This window comes from Crocodylus porosus, unplaced genomic scaffold (genome assembly GCF_001723895.1).
Source record: "Crocodylus porosus isolate Cpor-Errol unplaced genomic scaffold, CroPor_comp1, whole genome shotgun sequence".
Classification (NCBI taxonomy): domain Eukaryota; kingdom Metazoa; phylum Chordata; order Crocodylia; family Crocodylidae; genus Crocodylus; species Crocodylus porosus.
In genome coordinates, this window is record NW_017728909.1 from 30,320,186 (window position 1) to 30,339,639 (window position 19,454).

At 43.4% G+C, this 19,454-nt stretch overlaps 2 protein-coding genes across 6 annotated transcripts in view; one reads left to right on the forward strand and one right to left on the reverse strand.

Annotated features, from left to right (window-relative positions):
- Positions 1-15,321, forward strand: NIM1K (NIM1 serine/threonine protein kinase). The gene is made up of 3 exons (XM_019532020.1): positions 1-1,170; positions 11,698-11,966; positions 12,664-15,321. The coding sequence occupies exons 1-3, from the start codon at positions 879-881 to the stop codon at positions 13,405-13,407; spliced, it is 1,305 nt and encodes a 434-aa protein (XP_019387565.1). The 5' UTR covers positions 1-878; the 3' UTR covers positions 13,408-15,321.
- HMGCS1 (3-hydroxy-3-methylglutaryl-CoA synthase 1) overlaps positions 5,773-19,454 on the reverse strand; it is a 22,563-nt gene continuing 8,881 nt past the window's right edge. For 3 of the 5 annotated variants that reach the window (XM_019532018.1, XM_019532015.1, XM_019532019.1), the window contains exons 7-10: positions 18,014-18,120; positions 17,568-17,693; positions 17,076-17,239; positions 15,002-16,722 (exon numbers count right to left, since the gene is read on the reverse strand). In XM_019532018.1, the coding sequence (XP_019387563.1) occupies positions 16,630-16,722; positions 17,076-17,239; positions 17,568-17,693; positions 18,014-18,120 (490 nt within the window). In that variant the 3' untranslated portion in view covers positions 15,002-16,629. Of the gene's footprint in view, positions 7,071-13,383; positions 14,560-15,001; positions 16,723-17,075; positions 17,240-17,567; positions 17,694-18,013; positions 18,121-19,454 lie in introns of those variants that run through there. The other 2 variants (XM_019532016.1, XM_019532017.1) reach the window with 2 other exon arrangements.

Below are 19,454 nucleotides of genomic sequence, written 5' to 3' on the forward strand. Positions count from 1 at the left end.
TGTTTAGCATATCCACACATGTAGCAAAATTTCAAGAAGGCTCAAAGATTTAAAGAAGGCTCATCTAAATAAAGGAGGGTTAAAGTGACATTGCAGCAAATTAATCCTGTGTTATCCTTCCATGTGACTGGAGTGATACTGAGGCACAACCTTTCTTTTGCTGATGCACGAAGTATGCTTCACCCAGTATCCTACAGCATCGCTTGTTTGCATCAGGCCAGCAATGGAAACAAAAGAATGCAGCAGCAAGCACTTTTACTGCAGGGTTGCAAGGTCGGGCATTTTCAAACCTCAGTGAAAACTTTGCCTAATGAATGAATCAAAAGAAAATCCAACTTTCGGGCTGGGACCTGAACCAAGATCCAAGGGCTGCTTCACTCCCACTGAATGTCAGCAGTCTGCACTGATCTGAAAGCCTTTGGACTTCTTCAAAGCTGCTGACCTGCTGGTCTGACCTGTACCTATCAAAGTCATTTCCAGGGCAGCAGACTAAAGCCTGAAATTTCAAGTGTCACCTATACGGCATTTGTTTGTGCTCCAGAGAAGAGGAACAGCTCATTTTTCTACATGCGCAGTTTTCTACTTTAATTGTGAAGGCTTTTTTTTTACCCTTAAAGGTCTTGCTAACTGGAGTTGGACATAACTGACTTTTAAATTGTATTTCTGATTTTTGGACAGAGCAGAAATGCAAATAAATGCAGGTTTGGTTCCTAAATCATCCATAAACTGATCCTGTGACCTTCAACATTTTCTTTTTTTTTGTTCAGATTATCAAAGCATTATGCCCAACATTGTGTTTCTATACAGAAGTATGTTACCTAAACCTTCTATTGGAGCATCCTGTTGAACCAAATGGGAAGGTGATTATTCTGTGGACTATGACAACAGGATATATGAATGGAGGTGGTCTGGGAAAACAGCGTTATGCCAGGTGGGACCGGGAGGACAGCATGGAGGACTTGGCACGGACCGAGAGGTATGGGGAAGACGAAGAGGGCAGACAGCAGAGACTGACCCCATTCGAGAAACTAACCCAGGATATGATCCAGAATGAAAAAGTGGTGAAAGAGTTAACTCTGGGGAAGAGGATTGGCTTCTACCGAGTCCGAGGGGAAATAGGAAGCGGGAATTTCTCACAAGTGAAGCTTGGAATTCACTCTTTAACCAAAGGTAAGCAATGCCCCTTGGGGCGCAGTTGTGGTGCTGTGCATTTATGACCTGAAATAAAAGGCAGTGTTTCGGTCCTGAATAGATAGATGGTTTCAAGCTTATGCAATAAGTATTTATAGGGAGGGACACAGGTAAATGCTGGATTATCCCTTGACCTTAAACAGCCCCAAGAAGCATGCCCTCAGTCTAGCATTTCTTATACTAGTTTCAGGAAAGCGGCAGACTCTACGCACTGGGACATGCAGGGGCTGCACTCTGTGGTGTCCCAAATGGCGCAGAGCTTGGGCTAGTTCTTTCTTGTCGTAACAGCAGGTGACTACTTGATTTCTCTGCAGCACGTGGAAGGGTTCCTTACAGTCAGTGTAGTTCTGTACCCTGCTCTCCAGAAGCAGCTCAGGCAAAGCTAGCAAGAGTGGGTATTACTTGTACTAAATGTGCCTACTGACGGTGGACAAAGCTCTGGTTTGTAGGTAATGATGGGGCTGGTGAGAAAAGTTGCAAGTGTGCTGCCGCCTCAGTGTTGAAGTTTGCTCCTGACCTGACTCACAGCTCTGGGAGATTGAAGGGGTTCTGCAGAGCCAGAGGACTGAGAATGTGGGCTGAGCAGTCCCTGGAGATGAGCCAGGTCTGGGGGAAAAGCCTGAACTGGATTTCCATAGATGTTAAGACCAGATGGGGCATTTATGGGAACTTCCTCTTACCTCCTGCATCACACAGATGAAACATTTTCCTCCTGTTATTCCCATGTTTCATTTAGTGTTCCTACTGTGAACTAAACCAAACTCTAGGTGGAGCTACCTAATGCACCTCATGTGCTGCACTCTAAGCACTTGTGGGTTGGGGAGGTCCCCTGCTCACTCAGCAAAGCCAGTGGCAGCTGCAGCCTTGTAACAGCAACGGTAAGATCCGAACGTCAATCCTTGTTCTAGCTTTCTCTTATTTTCCCTTTTTATTGTGAAGGCTAGTTTCCTCAATGCAAACTCATTGCTAAGGGTGTCGTGGAGAAGCCCTGCTTTGTTTTATTTGCTACAGGGCAGTCAGACTAGTGTTGCCTACCTTTCGCAGTAATAGCAGTTTAATAATTGGCCTTCAGTGAAAAACAGTACTTTTGCTTGTGCATTTGGCCAAAACCCGTGGATTTGGGGGTTTTTTTCTCAGGCACCATCTTCCTGCCCAGCCCACAGTGTACATGTGCAGTGGCTATATGTCTGTGTCCTCTGAAGGGTAGCTGCCTGTGCACCAGGGCTCTTGCTGATGTTCATTTTCCTGCATGCATGAGGATAATGTCTATACTTACTCTATGCCATTGCATTCGAGGGATGGGGTACTTGCTCAGATCTCCATACCCCTGGGGCTCTGCCCTCGAGTCCCCATTCAGCAGAGACAGGTGGGATGATAAACAGCTTGGTCTTTACCAAGGATAAACAGGATACAACAGCGCACACTCACAGCTTGCAGGGAGAACCACCACACACCAACAGCCCACACCCACTGGGCATCCAGGGACAAGCGGACTGCTCCACCGCAGACCCCGTAAAGGTGCATTCCAGACACCACATCCCCCTTCTTTACTCTGGGAGCTTCCTCTTGTATAGTTGAATGTTCATCAGTAGCTACTTTAACTTAGAAAGTTTTGGGATTGTGGAGCTGGAGGTTGCTAGCACTTGGCTCACTGATGGTGTCTAGCCTCTACAGCTGTCCCATTACATAGTCCTTGTACTTCACAGGCAGCTTTACCACACATCTACTCTTAGTTTGTGCGGTGTCACTGGGTCTGTCTGTGGATGCTGGTGGATTCTCTGAAATGTGACAAAACTCTTGCTCATGGTGGTCTGGTTTTACTTCTGATGTTTGTTCTGCTGCTGTCTCATGAGGTGCATCAATGTATTCTGCTGGTACCGATGAGTAATCCTTTCTTAAGTGTCTTCTGTTCCTCCTGTAGACACTACCGCAGGGTGAGTTTACAATGTAGGAACACGGTTCATTCCTTTTTGCCATAATGGATACTAGTATCCAACCTGTACTTGCTTGCATCCTTTCTTTCTCCCCCTCTTATAGAGGTGGCAAGAATGCAACCGTGCGGTCATAGTGCTTCTTTGGGCACCTTTGAAATTTCCGCAACTTGTGGGAGCCATTCGATGGTAGCCTAGGAGTCAGCATGGCCGTTGCAGCAGGGAGGGTACTGCGCAAAAGTCTCCCCACCAGAAACTGTGCTAGAACGTACTCAAAGCCTGTAATGGGCATGTTCCTCAGATTGAATAAAGCCAGGTGTAGATCGACGCTGTCCCACAGAGTCTTCTTAAACATTGATTTGATGGTCTGAACCGTGCATTCAGCCTGTGGATAACCGGGACTAGAATGGGTGATGGTTATGCCCCAGTCAATTGCAAATTGTTTCATCATGTGACTTACAAGTGTCATGTGATCACAAATGATGTATTTGGGTATGCCACGGCAAGTAAACACAGACTTCATTTTGGCTACCACCATGCCAGCTGTCTTGTATGGCAGGTGCAAACCTTCAGGGTACTTGGAGTAATAGTCGACTATTATCAAATAAGCTTGTCCCCGTAGGTCAAAAATGTCCACTGCTAGTTTTAACCAAGGCAGGTCTGGGATCTCTTGCGAGATCATGGGCTCTTTCTGAGTACTGGGTTGAAGCCCTTAACGAGATGTGAGGTCTTGTGGGTCTAGACAAAATAGTAGCAAACCATCCTTCTTTTGTGTGATCACAAAGCTATTGACCCAGGGTGCGGGCTTAGTCACCTTTGTAAAGACTCTCATAGCTGCCAGCGTTTTGAGGGTGGCCTTTAACTTGCAGTCACTTATGCTAAAGGCAATTTTGTCCCTCAACATAACATCCTCAGCTGGTCCAAATTCACAATGCTGTACTCTGCTTCTGAGCTCTGTAACAAAATCATTTATGCTTGCACCCTCATTGTATCTAAGTTGCCAGAACTGATACTTTCAAAAACAGGGTTTTTTTTCTGGGTTCACAGTAGTTCTTGAATGCTGCTAGCACCTCTGTAAGGGTTTTGTTATTAGGATCTGCAAACACCCCTTTCATGTTGTTGTAATTTTCTAGGGCTTTATCTCCAGTGCAGTGAAGCATGACTGCAATTTTATAATCCTCTGCCTCCTCCTTGGCCTTTCTGACTGCAAGGTATAATCAGAGCTTCTGTTCCCATCTCCAAGTCTCCCCAAGTTTTCCAGTAAAGGATAATGCTGGTGGAGGTTTGAAATGCTCCATTAATTTATTTTTTTAGTTGTGGGTGAAAGCTGATAATCAGACTGCTGATGACTCCACTGAGAGGCAGGTCACTTCTGACACCACATAACGTTTACTCTAGGCCACTGGGCTCCAGGGATGGGGGACTCACTCAGACCTCCACGCCCTGGGGGCTCTGCCCTCATTCAGCAGAGATAGGTGGGATGATAAATAGCTTTGTCTTTATTAGGAAACAGGATACAACAGTGCACACACTCACAGCTTGTAGGGAGAACCACCACACACCAACAACCCACACCCACAGGGCATCCAGAGACAAGTGGGCGTTTCACCGCAGGCCCCTTCCAGACACCACAATGTCTATTTTCAAAGGCCTGTTGAAGTCCTGCTCCAGGTATGTGTGCACACAGCCCTTGGGAACAGGTACATAAGCTCCAGTTTAACAAACGGAGCTTGATTTCTGTCTTTCCTTTCTCACCTTGGCAGCCCTGGGAACAGCTGCCATGGCAGCTGGCTGGTCTCTGCTCTGCTTGATTCCCTCTGTCCATTGCTTCTGGCAGACCAGACAGCATCACCCTATGAGGGCTTGGGCAATGAAGAGGATAGGTGTGGGTCTTCAGCTTCTGTGCAACTGCTCCTCCAGGTCCTAGACTGGAGTAAGGGCTCTGACTTCTTCTGTACAACCTCTGGATGGGGTTGCATCCACCAGATCTGTATCATTACTCCAAGATCCATAATTATACCAGTAAAGGTCCTGTGTACAGGGGCTGATTCAGAGCTGGACCAGCTGTATGACTCTTGGGGGTGCAGGTGTTCTCTAGTGGGTCTTACTGGAGAAAGAGTCTGCATTATTTACTGAATCGTTTGATGCGCCTGGCTGGGGAGTATTTGGCTAATTGCACAATTTCACAATGATTACACCCTTAATTCATACAACACAATTTTATTTGAAAAATGCTTACTGTGTACACTTTGCTTTGTCTTAAGAACAATACAGACATCAAAACATTGTAACTACATATACTAAGAACAGCACTCCAAGAACAATTAAAATTACAACTAAAAGTTAAATTCGAACTAGAAAAGATATAACTAAAAATGTTCACAAAGATTACATTGCTTTGTCTTAAGAACAATACAAACATTAAAACACTATAACTACATATACTAAGAACAGCACTCCAAGAACAATTAAAATTACAACTAAAGGTTAAATTGGAAGTAGAAAAGATATAACTATTATTATTTACATTATATTTACAGTCCTAGGATTCTGAGACGCCAAATACCCAGATATCTGTTTGTTCTTTAATTGAGGTTTAATGGGCTGGCCTCGGTAGTGGTAGGAACGAGTCCCCTTGCTCTGGTCCCACTCGGGCGATCCGCGGCTTCAGCATGAACAAAAGATTCGCATTCACGGAGAGGGTGGTTCAGGTGATCAGTCTGATCTGGCCTACATTTGCAATTCTTCCTTCGTTGTTCTGCAAGTGAGGTTACCTCCAAATTGGGGCTGTAGTTTATGGGTTATATACTGGGTGAGTTGCCATCATGGGCCCCTCCTACCCAAACTCGTCACTACTCCCAAATTTGGGCTCAGATATTATGGCATAGATAGTTTCTTTGGGGGGAAAGTTTTACCCACCGAGTGGAATTTTCCCCCGTGGTGAACTTTTAGTGCCCTCATCTTCTGGGACTTTCCATACCACCATGATAACCCTTTAGTGCCCTCAGTTTATCTGTTGTATAAAATCCTTGGGCTTCAATTTCTTGGAATTCTGTAACAAGTCTAAGTTTTGATTCTGGCCTAAACTGGCTAATGGGCATTTATTACATATAACCCAGAAACTTATCACACTAAAGGTCCTGTGTACAGGGGCTGATTCAGGACTTTAAATTCCATTTCCAAGTGTAATGTAGACTGCTATGCTCTTGTCAGCAAGTGGATGGACCTGAGGATTAGCAACAGGACACAGTAGCCTTTTAGGTCAGCAGTCTGAATCCCGCTGTATTTACTATACATTGTCATTTGTCATGAGTTGGTTATGCAAAATAATTTAGTGATCTGTAGCCCAGTCAATTTGCACAGGCATCTACATTGTTGAGTCATCCATCATGTGCACCCCAAATTGACTAGCTTTTCTAGCTGTGTCATCAAAAAGAACTGGAGTGGGGGACCTGTGTGGGAGGTTGCCTTACAATGGCTCATGTTGGGCATATTGCTTCTGAGATTTAAAGGACTTCCATATATTGGGCAAATAATTCAGTATATTTCACAAACATTGAATTCACTTAAAATGTATAGACAGCGTTGGTATCAGGAAAACACACAATACTTTAAAATTATCGGGTAATATAACTGATATGGAAAATAAGGGTTCCTTAATTTGTCCAGGGGCAAAATAGTACCCATGAGAGTGACATTTCACCAAGATGGGATGAAGTATTTACTGAAGGTGAAGGCTGTTAATTATTTCAACACTCTTTAAGACAAAGTTGTTTATGCCTGCATGTGGGTGGAGAAGTAAATAGCTTAATAGCCACCATGCACCCAGGGTGAGGCCCTGAGACAGATTTCTGTGATGCTTCCTTTATCTGAGGGCCATTCTGCTGCTGCTGATTACCAAGGTTGTTCAGCACTTCACAGGATTCAAGGTTTTAACTTTTGACCCAGCTGAAAAGTTAAGGAGATTAACTGTTAGGAAATAAACTGATTATGGCTAAAGTTTCCCTTAAAGAGCTGCAGTACAGCTGGCTTCCCTCATTGCTGATGTGCATCTTCTACCTGTTTTGTTTCAAACAAAAAATAGCAGCAGCAAAGGTTTGACTTTGAGACCAGGTGCAAGGTTAAGGCAACATTCCAAAAAGACCAGATTGCCAGATTGTTTCTTGGATTTCTGCAGGCTACAACAGAGGTTGTGACAAGAAGAACAGGGGCAGGGAGTAGAATCAGTGGTGAATAACGTGGAAAAACAAAACCTGCCTTAGCTTTAATTAACTTAGAATCTCTTCACATCTTGGTTTGAATGTACATAAAAATGAGTGTCAAGAAAATCTCATTCTTGCACTGTTCTGCCTTTTCTCTGGTTAACAGCAGGGGATAGCAAGGAGGTAGTGGTTCAAGCAGGGATGCTTTTGCACAAGCATGGAAGCCTAGGTGTGAATTCTATTTTGCCCATTCACTAACTATAGCTATCAGCAGCCCTGGCTTACAGACCTGGGGCCTGGAAGACACTCTGCTTGCTATGTGTCTTACCATGCTTTCAGTGGGGAACTAGTATGCAGCTCACATGTCCCCAGAGGTGAGCTCTGCCTCACCCAGCAGTTGTGCACAGCTCTCCCATACACTTTAATGGTCAGCAATTAATTATTTTCAGTGATGGCTACTCAGCCTGCTGTCCGAGCAGGGCATCTAGCTGGAGCAGACAGACATCTCTGCAGAAAACCGTATCCCCTATGTATGCAGAAAACCAGCATAAGGATCCTCCTCCTTTTTCTCTACAGAAATGCTAGTGGTGAGAGCACTATCCCAAGATGTAGGAGACCTAGGCTCTCCCTACCCAGCAGAGCATGGTAGATACCTAGTGGTCATAGAGAAATGGCTCAAAGCACGTTACATTTCCTTCCTATTGAAGCTGGCCCACTGGCCAGCCAGCAGAGTCATGGGGCCTAGGAATAAGGCTACTGAGCAAAAGAAAGGTGGCAGTACTACCAGAACGGTCAGTTCATTGTCAAACAGTCACTACTCACAGGGCACATCTACATGAGACACTACTGTGCAGTGGTTACTGTGCAGTAACATCAGTGAATGTCTTTTAAGTGATGCTACGGCACACTAACCTAATAATAACATGCAGTAGCATATTAGCACTGTCCACGCTGTGACGTGCTACTGCGCAGTATTTTTAGGCTACCGTGCAGTCAGTGTCTCATGTAAATGTTCCCACGGGGTGTATCTACACGTTATTAGCACGGAGCAATAAACTCTGGTGCATATTAGAGTTTATTGCTCCTGGACATCGCATTTGAACATACACCCAGGACCACAGAGCATTGAGCTGGGTCGGAGCAGCCCCAGCTGGCAGAAGGTCCATGGGGTCAGCCTGCCAGCCTGGGGCTGCTCTGGCCAGGCTCAACATGAGACAGAGGGGCTGGCTGGCAGGCTGCCCCCACACTGAAGCACCCTCATGCCCCAGGCAGCCCCATCAGCATCTACATGTGCATTGCTGTGCACTAAAAAAACTCCAATGTAGGATAGCATTTGTATTTACAAATATTAACCTGCCGTGGATTTAATTCCCTGTGGCTTAATAGGGCCGCACATGTAGACACTGAGACTTTACTACAGGGCTAATTAGGTAGCTTCACAGTAAACATCTCTTGTAGATGCACACAGTGAGTGCCACTGTCTACTATTTCAGGGGTTAGTGCAGCATTTCCAAGAGTTTCATAGTTGGTAGGGTCGGAAGGGACCTGAACAGATCATCAAGTCCAACCCTCTGCCAGGGGCAGGAAAGGACGCTGGGGTCAAAAGACCCTGCCTAGGTGATTGTCCAGCCTCCTCTTAAAGATCCCCAGGGTAGAAGCGAGTACCACTTCCCTTGGAAGTTGGTTCTAGATCTTAGCCACCCTGACCGTGAAGTCACGCCTCCTGATGTCCAACTTGAATCTATTCTCAGTCAACTTATGGCCGTTACTCCTTGTTACTCCCAGTAGTGCTCGGGGGAACAGGGACTCTCCCATTGCCTGCTGGTCCCCCTTGGCCAGTTTATAGATGGCCACCAGATACCCCCTCAGCCTTCTCTTGTGAAGGTTGAACAGGTTCAGGCCCCATAGTCTCTCTTCGTAGAGCCTGCCCTGCTGCCCCCAGATCATGCAAGTGGCCCTCCTCTGGACCCTCTCCAAATCACAATGGAGCATAAATGGAGAAGAATGTCTCTGCTGCCACACTTCCCTTCTTCCAGGCATGTGCAATAGGGCAGATTTAGTTATGTAGGTACAGAATGTAGTAGCATAAAGAATATAATCATCTTTGTACAATTCAGGCCATTGTGCAAAGTGAAGTAGGAAGTTCTTGTAGATACTTAAAGCTACATGCGACTCTTACGATGCTTAGCCTTGCAATAGAATTCCACCCTGACTGTCGGAACCTAGTGATTTTTGCAGGCCTAAAGGTAGATGCTGATTGAATCTAGGCACATAGGAGGCGTCTGAGCTGATGTCTTCTGGCTCACTTCTTTTGGAGTTAGAAGCCCCTTAAAGATATATATATTTGGTGCCAAACATATTCCTCTGCATCTTACCCCAGTTTCATGAACCAGTTTGATTAGCTGTTAATATATATAACTTAGGCAAGTGCAAAAACCTGTTGGATTGTCACTGCTATGAACTGACAGACAAGAGAGTGAGACATGGACTATAGCAGTGTTTCTGTTAGGGCTTGTATCCAAATCAAAGAAGGCTGAGGGTACAATTATCATCATGATGTTTCCGCCTTCCAGTTCCATAACAGTAGTTGTCTGCATTCCAGAAAACTACTTTTCCAATTAAGTCTTTTGAAATCACAATGAATATGTTACGAGAACTGGAGGACGGAGGTGTGACCTGGCTAGAACAAAGTGTAATACTTGATTAGAAGATAACATTATAACTGTGGCCTCATTTACTACTAATATGCTAGTAATTGAAGTGGATTTTCTGGTTTGGCCTTACATTTGTAGTGGAGTTCACCTACATTTCAGCAAGAGAAATTGGATTAGAGAACATATGAAGAGCATACTGTTCTGATGAAGCAACGGTACCATTAGCTTACCTTGACTGGGTCAGTCATTTGAATGCAACTGCTTTCAATAGCAATGCAAAGATGTCACAGTCCAATGCTTAAACAGAAATATCGGACACTGAACAAACTGTTTCTCCTGCTTTGAAGTATCCTGGTGATGCAGGCCTACCAAAGTTATAGTTACATTGTCAGTAGGCTGTGTTCCTTGACTTTACCAGGTACATCATGTAGGCACAGGGTAAACCTGGTTATGCTAATAGATCTGACCTCTGTTGTTCCTTCTGCCTCCTCATGAGCAATTAGCTTCAGCACCATGAATATATTTTGCACACAGATAGCATATAAACACAAAACTTGGTCCAGCTTTTTTTCAGTGTTCTCCACAGCATGAAGCACAAGTGCACACAGTGGGTGCATCTACATGTGCTATTAAGGTGAGGCAATAAACTCTGGAGCAGTTCACACTGGAGTTAACTGCTGTCACGCACAGAGTCTACATGTGCTCCTGGGACCGCAGCAACTAGAGCCAGGGTGGAGCAGCCCCAGGCTGGCAGGGAGCACAGGAGTGTCAGCCCTGGGCTTCAGGTGGCAGTGCTGAGCAGCAGAGGGGCTGACAGAGCCAGGATCTGGCCCATTGCTGGTTGGGCTGAGTGCAATTTGTGCCTGGCAGTCACTGTCCACATGAGTGTTTGATCAGTTAATTACTCCCCTGTAAGATAGTGCTGCTGGGAACTATACTATCTGACGCCAGAGCTAATTAGTTAACAGCAATAATGTCCACATGTAGATGCACCCAGTAGGTATGGTATAAGACACAACACAGTGCTAAGCTGGCTCTCATACCAGGTACTAGGGCAGTGCTATACCCTGCTGAGAACCAGAGCCTATTCAGCTGGGTAGAGCATCATGTAGCCATGCTCCTTCCTGTACTGGAGCTAGCTCAGGGGGCTCTGCCCTCAGCTGTGTGGACATGCCCAATGGGCAAGTAATTACAGTAATGGGTAAGAGTACTGGCTGCTGCTCCAGTGTTTATCTGAACATGGCTGACTGGCAAACCAGAAGACTGAATAAGGACAAACCATGACAACAGTGGTAGTGGTAATCAAGCATGGTTTGAGGGAATGGGACTAGGAGAGGAAAGATGGCAAACATATAGCCTTAGCATGTCCTTATCATATCACAAACCTTTTCTACTTTAATAAGTAAGGCCTTCCCTCACATCCCTTCCAGCAGCCAAGACTATAAGACACACTGTGGTGATACTGTGGTGTTAACAGTAGTCTAGATCAGTAGCTAACTTAACCCCTTGGAAGTTATACCATCCCATTGGCCAGCTTGGAAGAGTCTAAGAAATAAAAAGTTAAGGGCCTTGGCTCTGAACGGGTGGAATGTGATGGGACTTGTCTTAGCATCTAAGTGAATAGTATATAGAAGAGTTGAGATTTGCCTTTGCAACTGACTGAACACCCAATGTTTTGAAACAGTAGCATGAACTGATACTTGTCGTGTTTCTTTCCAGAAAAAGTAGCTATTAAGATTCTGGACAAGACAAAGTTAGACCAGAAAACTCAGCGCTTGCTGTCCCGGGAGATTTCCAGCATGGAGAAGCTGCATCACCCAAACATCATCAGACTGTATGAAGTGGTGGAGACGCTGTCCAAGCTGCATCTGGTGATGGAGTACGCAGCAGGAGGGGAACTCTTCAGTAAGATCAGCACAGAGGGAAAGTTACCAGAGCTAGAAAGTAAACTAATCTTCTCTCAGGTGGTATCTGCTGTGAAACACATGGTGAGTTGTTTTTCTAATGGCTGTAATCAGGTTAGTAGACCTCATGGATGAATGAAAGGTTCCAAAGAAACAGGCTGAAGTTTCCAGAGGAACAGAGCCCAGAGACAGGACTGAATGATCAGTAGCTCCTATAAAGCCCATTGTCTTACTATTAAAAACCCTGGTAGCTTCTGACAAAAGCCTCAGTTAATGTAGAGTTAAGGCTGGGCTGCACTGTCTCATGCCCCTTCCAACCAGAAATAGCCTCCCTCCTCTGTGACATAAACATCTAAGAACTGGGAAAGAAGAGAGTTCTGGTATTTCAAACTGCTGGAAATCAGGAAGGAGTCCAGGGGCAGCCAGTACACCCCTCCTCCTGCCCTGAGCACTGACCCAGCACATGCAACCATATCACTGTTTCATCTCTGTTTCATTGATCGAGTAGGTTTTTTCCCCTCCCCTGTGGTGATGGAAGTACAGGGCAGAGTAACTTTGTTTGTGCAAACCTGCATTTTCCTGCCCCTCTTTGGCTGCTAAAGGTGCCCTCACACTTGCAGGGAGGGGAAGACAACAGTAGCTGAGACCCACAGTACAGTAACTGCTGGCAAAGTCTTTATCATGGCAAACAACTTCTGTACCTCAGGGCATACAGAAGAAAAACTGGGAAAAGCCTTCCTGTACCTAAATTAATACTGAACTGTCCTGCTTTGTTCAACAGCATGAGAACAGTATCATTCACCGGGATCTGAAAGCAGAAAACGTATTCTATACCAGTAATACTTGCGTGAAAGTGGGAGACTTTGGCTTCAGCACAATAAGTAAGAGAGAAGAAACTCTCAACACTTTCTGCGGCTCTCCTCCTTATGCTGCTCCAGAACTCTTCCGAGATGAAAACTACGTTGGTGTTTATGTAGACATCTGGGCGCTAGGCATCCTCCTGTATTTTATGACGACTGGTACCATGCCATTTCGAGCAGACACAGTGGCCAGACTGAAGAAGTGTATTCTTGATGGAATGTACAGTTTGCCCCCATCCCTTTCAGAACCTTGCCAGAAACTAATTCAAGGAGTCCTTCAACCAGTGCCGAGTGAACGATACTCCATTCAACTTATTATGAGTAGTGAATGGATGCAAGGGATATGGTATCCACAACCACTGGAACCATTTAAACTGGATCCAAAGTATTTGTCAGAGACCAATACACTCAAAGAGGAGGAAACTGAAGTGAAAAGTATTTTAGAGGAGTTGGGAATCACACAAGAACATATTCAAAATAACCGGAGAAAGGATGCTCGCAGCTCAATAACTGGTATCTACAGAATAGTTCTGCACAGAGTACAAAAGAAGAGGGCACTGGAGTGTGTTCCACTTGTCACACAACCAGACCCCAAGGAGCAGGACTTAAAAAGGGGGTCATATCATGGCTTCAGACACACGTCCAAGCTGTGTTCTATTTTATAGAGTGCGTTGCAGGCTTTACATTTAGTGTTTAACAGAGGGGTTTTACTCATTTTTCACAGTAAATTCTGCTGTTACATTTTTTTAATTTTTAAATAAACTGAAAATGATGCCTTTATTTGCAAATGTGTTATTCCCACCAGAGGATAGGCATCCTTACTCTGACTTCTAACAGACTTATTTATGCCAGCATCTTGTCCCCATGACTGTTCACATTTAAAAATAGCCCAGCTGATTGTATAAGAACTAAATATTGCTTAGCAAAGGTGTCTTTTTTAATAAAAATGGAGCAGATCTGTACTTTACACGGGGAAAAGGGTAGCTACTTTAGGTTCAGGTCACCACTGTACAGGAAGACACAAAAAAAATCAAAAAAAACTGAACAGTAGTGTATGTTTACTCGTAAAGAACCTACAGCTGGGCACTTAACCCTAGAATAATTTATAAATAGCTGTATATTAGGACTTCACTGTTAAACATTTATACCTTGACTGATATAAACAGAGCTATCAACCTCCCTTACCTCTACCCCCTCTCTTTGTGCTCCTAAGTCCAGGTTCAGCACTTTGAAAAACCTACACCCTTGAAAAACCTCAGCACTTTCTCCGATTTATCTAGCTGTAGCAAATCCCATCACAAGTTCATACCCTGCAAGTAGCCCTTAGCAGTCACAAACCATCTTGTATGATGAGTTGTACTGCCATCTACTGGTCTCTTGAATGAATAAAGGCGTTAATAAAACATCTGAAGCTTCTTGAGCTGAAAACTATTTGCTACCCAAACCTACTCCAGCCACAGACAAGGGATATTACAAGAACACCCTGACTTCACACATCTCTCACCTGACATTTTCCTACTTCAACACATGTCATCTAAGAAGTCCAATGCTGCTGCACTGCAAAAGCCCTGAGCAAACACATCTTATTAAGACATGAGTGCACCACAGACTAGTGCTTCTAATATTAGTTGCTACCTCAGCAAGAGGCAGGCACAGTAACCTGAAACTATTTTGATATCAAACTACTACAAGCCACAAAAAAACACCTAAGCAGGATTTTTTTGGTACCTAGGCAGCAGTCTCCAATACATTCCTCCTTGCTTTATTTAATCCAGTTGCTTTGTGCCCTGTTATGAAATGGCTGCACTCTGAAGACCCTAAATAAAAAGACAGAACGAATAGAATAGCCCAACCTTCTGCTGTCACCAGATATGGTCTATTTTCCTTTTCCCCTTCCAGCACTCTGTTTAAGTGCAAATGGAAGAGATGTTTCACCAATGACTGTACACCGATGAAATGGAACTCTTAAAATCATCACACTGGCACACAGAAACCATCATTCCTTCAGGTAAGGTAACTAAAGGACTGGAACAGGGAAAATATATTGCTGGGTTTTCAAAAGCAGGATTGCTATACTGCAAAGTACACCCTAGAATCTACGTATTTCAGTTTACTTGCCTCTTCAGCTTTATAAACAGGACTATTTTAAGAGAAAAGGTACTTGTACCAGAAGACCCCCAGTTTGTGGACTTGTACTTTTAAACCTTCATTTATCCTAGTCCACTGAAAGTCCCGAACAATTCAGTATCCAAACGTGTGCCATATCTCTAAAACTTTATTTTACAAAGAATCTTCTTCAGTGTTAGCAAGGTTTATGAGGTTAATTTTTTGTGCCAGTAGTTCTTGGACTGTCCATTGCCAGCAACAGACTTTGTTCTAGAACAGACTTATTTTCTTGTACCACATCAACTTGCTTTCATGAAACTTAAAGCCCAAACACTTGCACAATAAAATCTCCATGCATTATTCTTCCATCAATTTTGGTGGAAGATCTTAGGCCATTGACCTCCATGAGTTCATAGTAAACAATACTATTTTAGCAACTCTTAACTGTACAAATCCAAAATGTTATCAAAGCCGAACAAGTGACAGACATACAATAGATTATACAAACACTACATTACACCAGAAGTCTGCATTTTGTATCTTGATACACATTTTGTCATTTCTGCAAAGTTATGTTAGACAATGAACCTTGGCAGAATTGGACAGTGAAACAGAAGTTAACAAGACTTAGTTCTATCCATTAGCTCAGTTTAAATATATTTTACAAGCTAGCAAAGCTCTCCTCAGAGTTCTCCTCCAGTCTGGGCCTGCAAAAGCTGCCCAAATGGACTCCTCATTAGCTTTGTAGGTTTCCTCCTTGCATACCAAACAAGTCTTAGCTTGCAAGTTGAAGAAAATCATGGTATTCCTGCAATAGTTTATAGCTGTATAACAAATAAAGAGCTTGAAACAGGAAGCCAATCCCAAATCACAATTCAGTAAGAAAATTCATACACACACACAAGAAAAGCAAGAGACCAAAGTTAGGGAAAAATTGTCATTTTTTTTCCTTTCTTGGTCTGCCAGTTAAAATAGGTTCTGATAGTATTTATGAATTGGATGCTAGAATTATGTTGTTTCAAATCCTTAAGTCTTTTAGAAAAGTGCATTCAACATGCCTGAAAAAAGTGCCAGCTTGGTTAGATAACATGGGAAATTAAACCCTTTATTTTGAACAGATGCCCTTTTCTCCCTGTTCTGCCAAAACCTGCTATGTAAAGTTGTGTGTGGTACTAGGGTCTATAGTGCGATTAGAATGATGGAATACGGACACCAGGATGTGGACAATAATGGATTTTTAAAACATCACAACTTAATCCATCTGACTGAACTAACTGGAAAGCAACTCTAGTCCATTAACAGCACCTTGAACAAGGACTCTGCAGCCCCTATCCCTTTTGGGTGCTAAATATTCAGACAAGGCAACACAAGCACCCTAACATTAAAACAGTGCAGCTTACAGGTCAAAATTATTTTTGGTCAGACTTTGGAGGGGGCTTTAGTTTTGCTTCAAAGTCTCAAACTGCTTTGAAGGCAGAATTCCCATTTCCTTGGTACAAGTACAAGACTCTCACCCATTTCAGAACCACTTTTCTTAGAGACCAAGTTCAGAGCCCTTGGCATGCCCCACTCCACAATACATTCATGCTTTAGTGTTACGAAACCATTGCATGAAGTGTCAGCAAACCACATTAAAACAAAGCCTTTCAAGGAGTTTAAAGCAGTTTTCCATGCTCCAGTAATTAAGGATTACTGTACAGTGAAAATTAACTAATATTTAATCCCTTTTCCTTTCCCACCCCACCCTCATTTTTATTAATTCCCCACCTCATAGAGGTATCTTAATGTTCTCCATTGGAAATGGCAACAGTAACACCTTCAGGTTCTGTTGCTGCAGGGATTCTTGGCACTTTCTTAGCAGGGCTTGGGATGTGCTAAAAAACAAAGAAACAAACATAATAAAAATCATGTATGTGATTTTTGTGTCAAATGAATTTCCATTTGAATAACATGCTTCCTTCCCCAAATCCCAGCTTTCTCTCATCCCAAACGCTGGTTGCATAATAGTATGGTCCAAGTTTAACTGGCTGTTTCTGCAAACTTTAATGTGAGAATAGGCCTACATTTTTACATTTACAGTTTACATTTTCATTACTGGCTCTTATTTTCTCTGTTTTAACAGAACAGGTCATAGCCTGTCAACTCCTGTTCCTCCTTTGCATCAAACAAGCCTGCACAAATGCTATGGTCACTTGCTTTAAGCATTAAAGAAGTGCAGCATTCTTACTTCGTGAACAATTCCTGAATGGACAACATCAATTCCTGCTTCCAAAGGGCCATCACCAAGCAATGGGCGCCGTGCATAAGTTCTTCGGTGTTTTTCATCCACTCGTACTAGGTACCATGTCCCCTCAAAGAGATCATCTACTGAACACTGTGGAATATAGTTGGCTAAAGAGAAGCCAGTAGATAATACAACATTAAATATATTAATAAAAATAAAAGTTACATCACAAAAGATCTTTCCACTGTCCCCTTCTAAACTGCATCTATACCAGAAAAGCACGTGTACCAAGATACAAGGATGTGCCATCACTTTATCTGTGCTAGGAAAGCATATTAAGACCTAAGTTTCCTAGTTTTGCATAAGATAAGGACTTCCTTTATTCTTAGCTCCCTCTGCAGTTGAATATATGAGTGGGCCTAGGCAGATTCATTTATAGGATCAGAAGTTCACTTTGTTACTCACAATGTGAATTACATTTACTTAAAATCTTACCCAAGTGATGAGTTTCCTGCCTAATCTTCATGTTTTCAGCAAAGACATCTGGTGCAATACACTTTCGTGAGTCAAGTCTTGTTTGCAGATCAGAAAGGCTGGCAGTTATTTTATCCAGAGAAGAACCTGCAATATAAAACCTCTAAGTCAGGCAATACAACTGCTCTGAAGACTGTGGCTGCATTTCAAAAGCATGTGAATATGCTATTGTCTGGATTACACAATCACTGAAGGACAGTCAGTGTATGTCCTCTAATTGAATCAATGTGCTAGAAGAATGAGCTACGAAATTAGCCTTTTAAGGATTAAAACATGGCAAAACAGCATCTTGGGTTTTATTCTCACCTAACAATGAAGAATTAGTCCGATCAATGCTAGCCTGTCTGCTGCAAAACCACGTACATCAGGGAGAGACAGAGAGACTGACTATATCCAAGTTAACTTACCAGGTGTGGCATCCTGTGTAATTCTAATAGAGTACAAGGTGGCAGCAAATCCAGAACCATAGGAGAACACACCAATCCTCTGTCCAGCTAACTGCTGGGGGGAGAACCTGCCAATCAAGTAACAGTTGTTAATGAAAAAGCCAAGATCAAGGGCCAGTTTTAAAGTAGTTGAGTGATATCTAGCTTCCATGATGTAGCTTTTTGGATCAAGGCAGGTTGCATACAATCAGAGTTCTTATAACATCAAAAAACCAGAACACTCCCAACCTCTTATGACTGTGACAAGTGATCAATGTAAAGCACCTACACACTGCATTCCTCTCATTAAACTACAGGTCTTGGGGCAGGACTCTTCCAAACCTTTCACACAGAGCTATGGCAATTCATCATGCGATATGAACAGTAGCCTTCAAAACAAATCCAGACGTGGCAGTTACACTCAGACCAACTTAAGCAAAATAAGTTAATGCCCAAAATGTTAGAGTTTAAAGCAAGGTTTTTCCAATTTTCAGGCTACTCTATGACTTCTTAGTCTGTCTAGATGCGATTTGTCTGTGAAGAAAATGCTGACAGAAAATAAATACTAGGGATTAAGCTGATCATTGTACATCACCTTCTCAGTCCTCCTGTAATAAATGGTGAGAGGGAAAAGTCTTCTAATCTTTAGCCACCACAAGCATCTTTTCAGGTCTTTTTACATGAATGGTGTAAAATGTTTTGCCAATTCCTCAACACACAGAAACACGCCCCCATGAGGCCAAGTACTGATCCATTTGATGTGGATACTCCATACAAGCATATTATTAATTTATTGCGAAGTTCCAGTACGATCACCTTGTGCAAGGCAACTATTAGGACAGCCCTAGCACCCAGAGGACTGACACCTGGCTAGGGTCATCTGACCCCAGTACTCATTCCTGCCTAAGGTAGGGGGTCAGACTTGATGATCTAAAAGATCCCTTCCGACCCTAACATCTATGAAACTTGCTTTCCTACAACAACTGCATACATACAAAAAACATTTGGCTAAAGTGAGCTTCTGTGTTTTGGCTTACTAAAGCAAAATGATTTTCATGAGGGGTGCACTGATAGAGATTTGTGGGGCCAATACCAATAGCCAATACTTAAGGAGGCATATTGGCCGATACTGATCCAATTTCCAATAGAGCTACCTCCAGCTGGTAAGTCCGGTGCTGTGGAAGGAAAGAGGGGAGGGAAGGGGCGTGGGGGGGCAGATCAATGCCCCACACAGGGGAGGTAAGGGGCTGGGGACTATTAAAACAAAGCCTTTCAAGGAGTTTAAAGCAGGTTTCCATGCTCCAGTAATTAAGGATTACTGTACAGTGAAAGTTAACTAACATTTAATCCCTTTTCCTTTCCTACCCCACCCTCATTTTTATTAAATTTCCCACCTCATAGAGGTATCTTAATGTTCTCCATT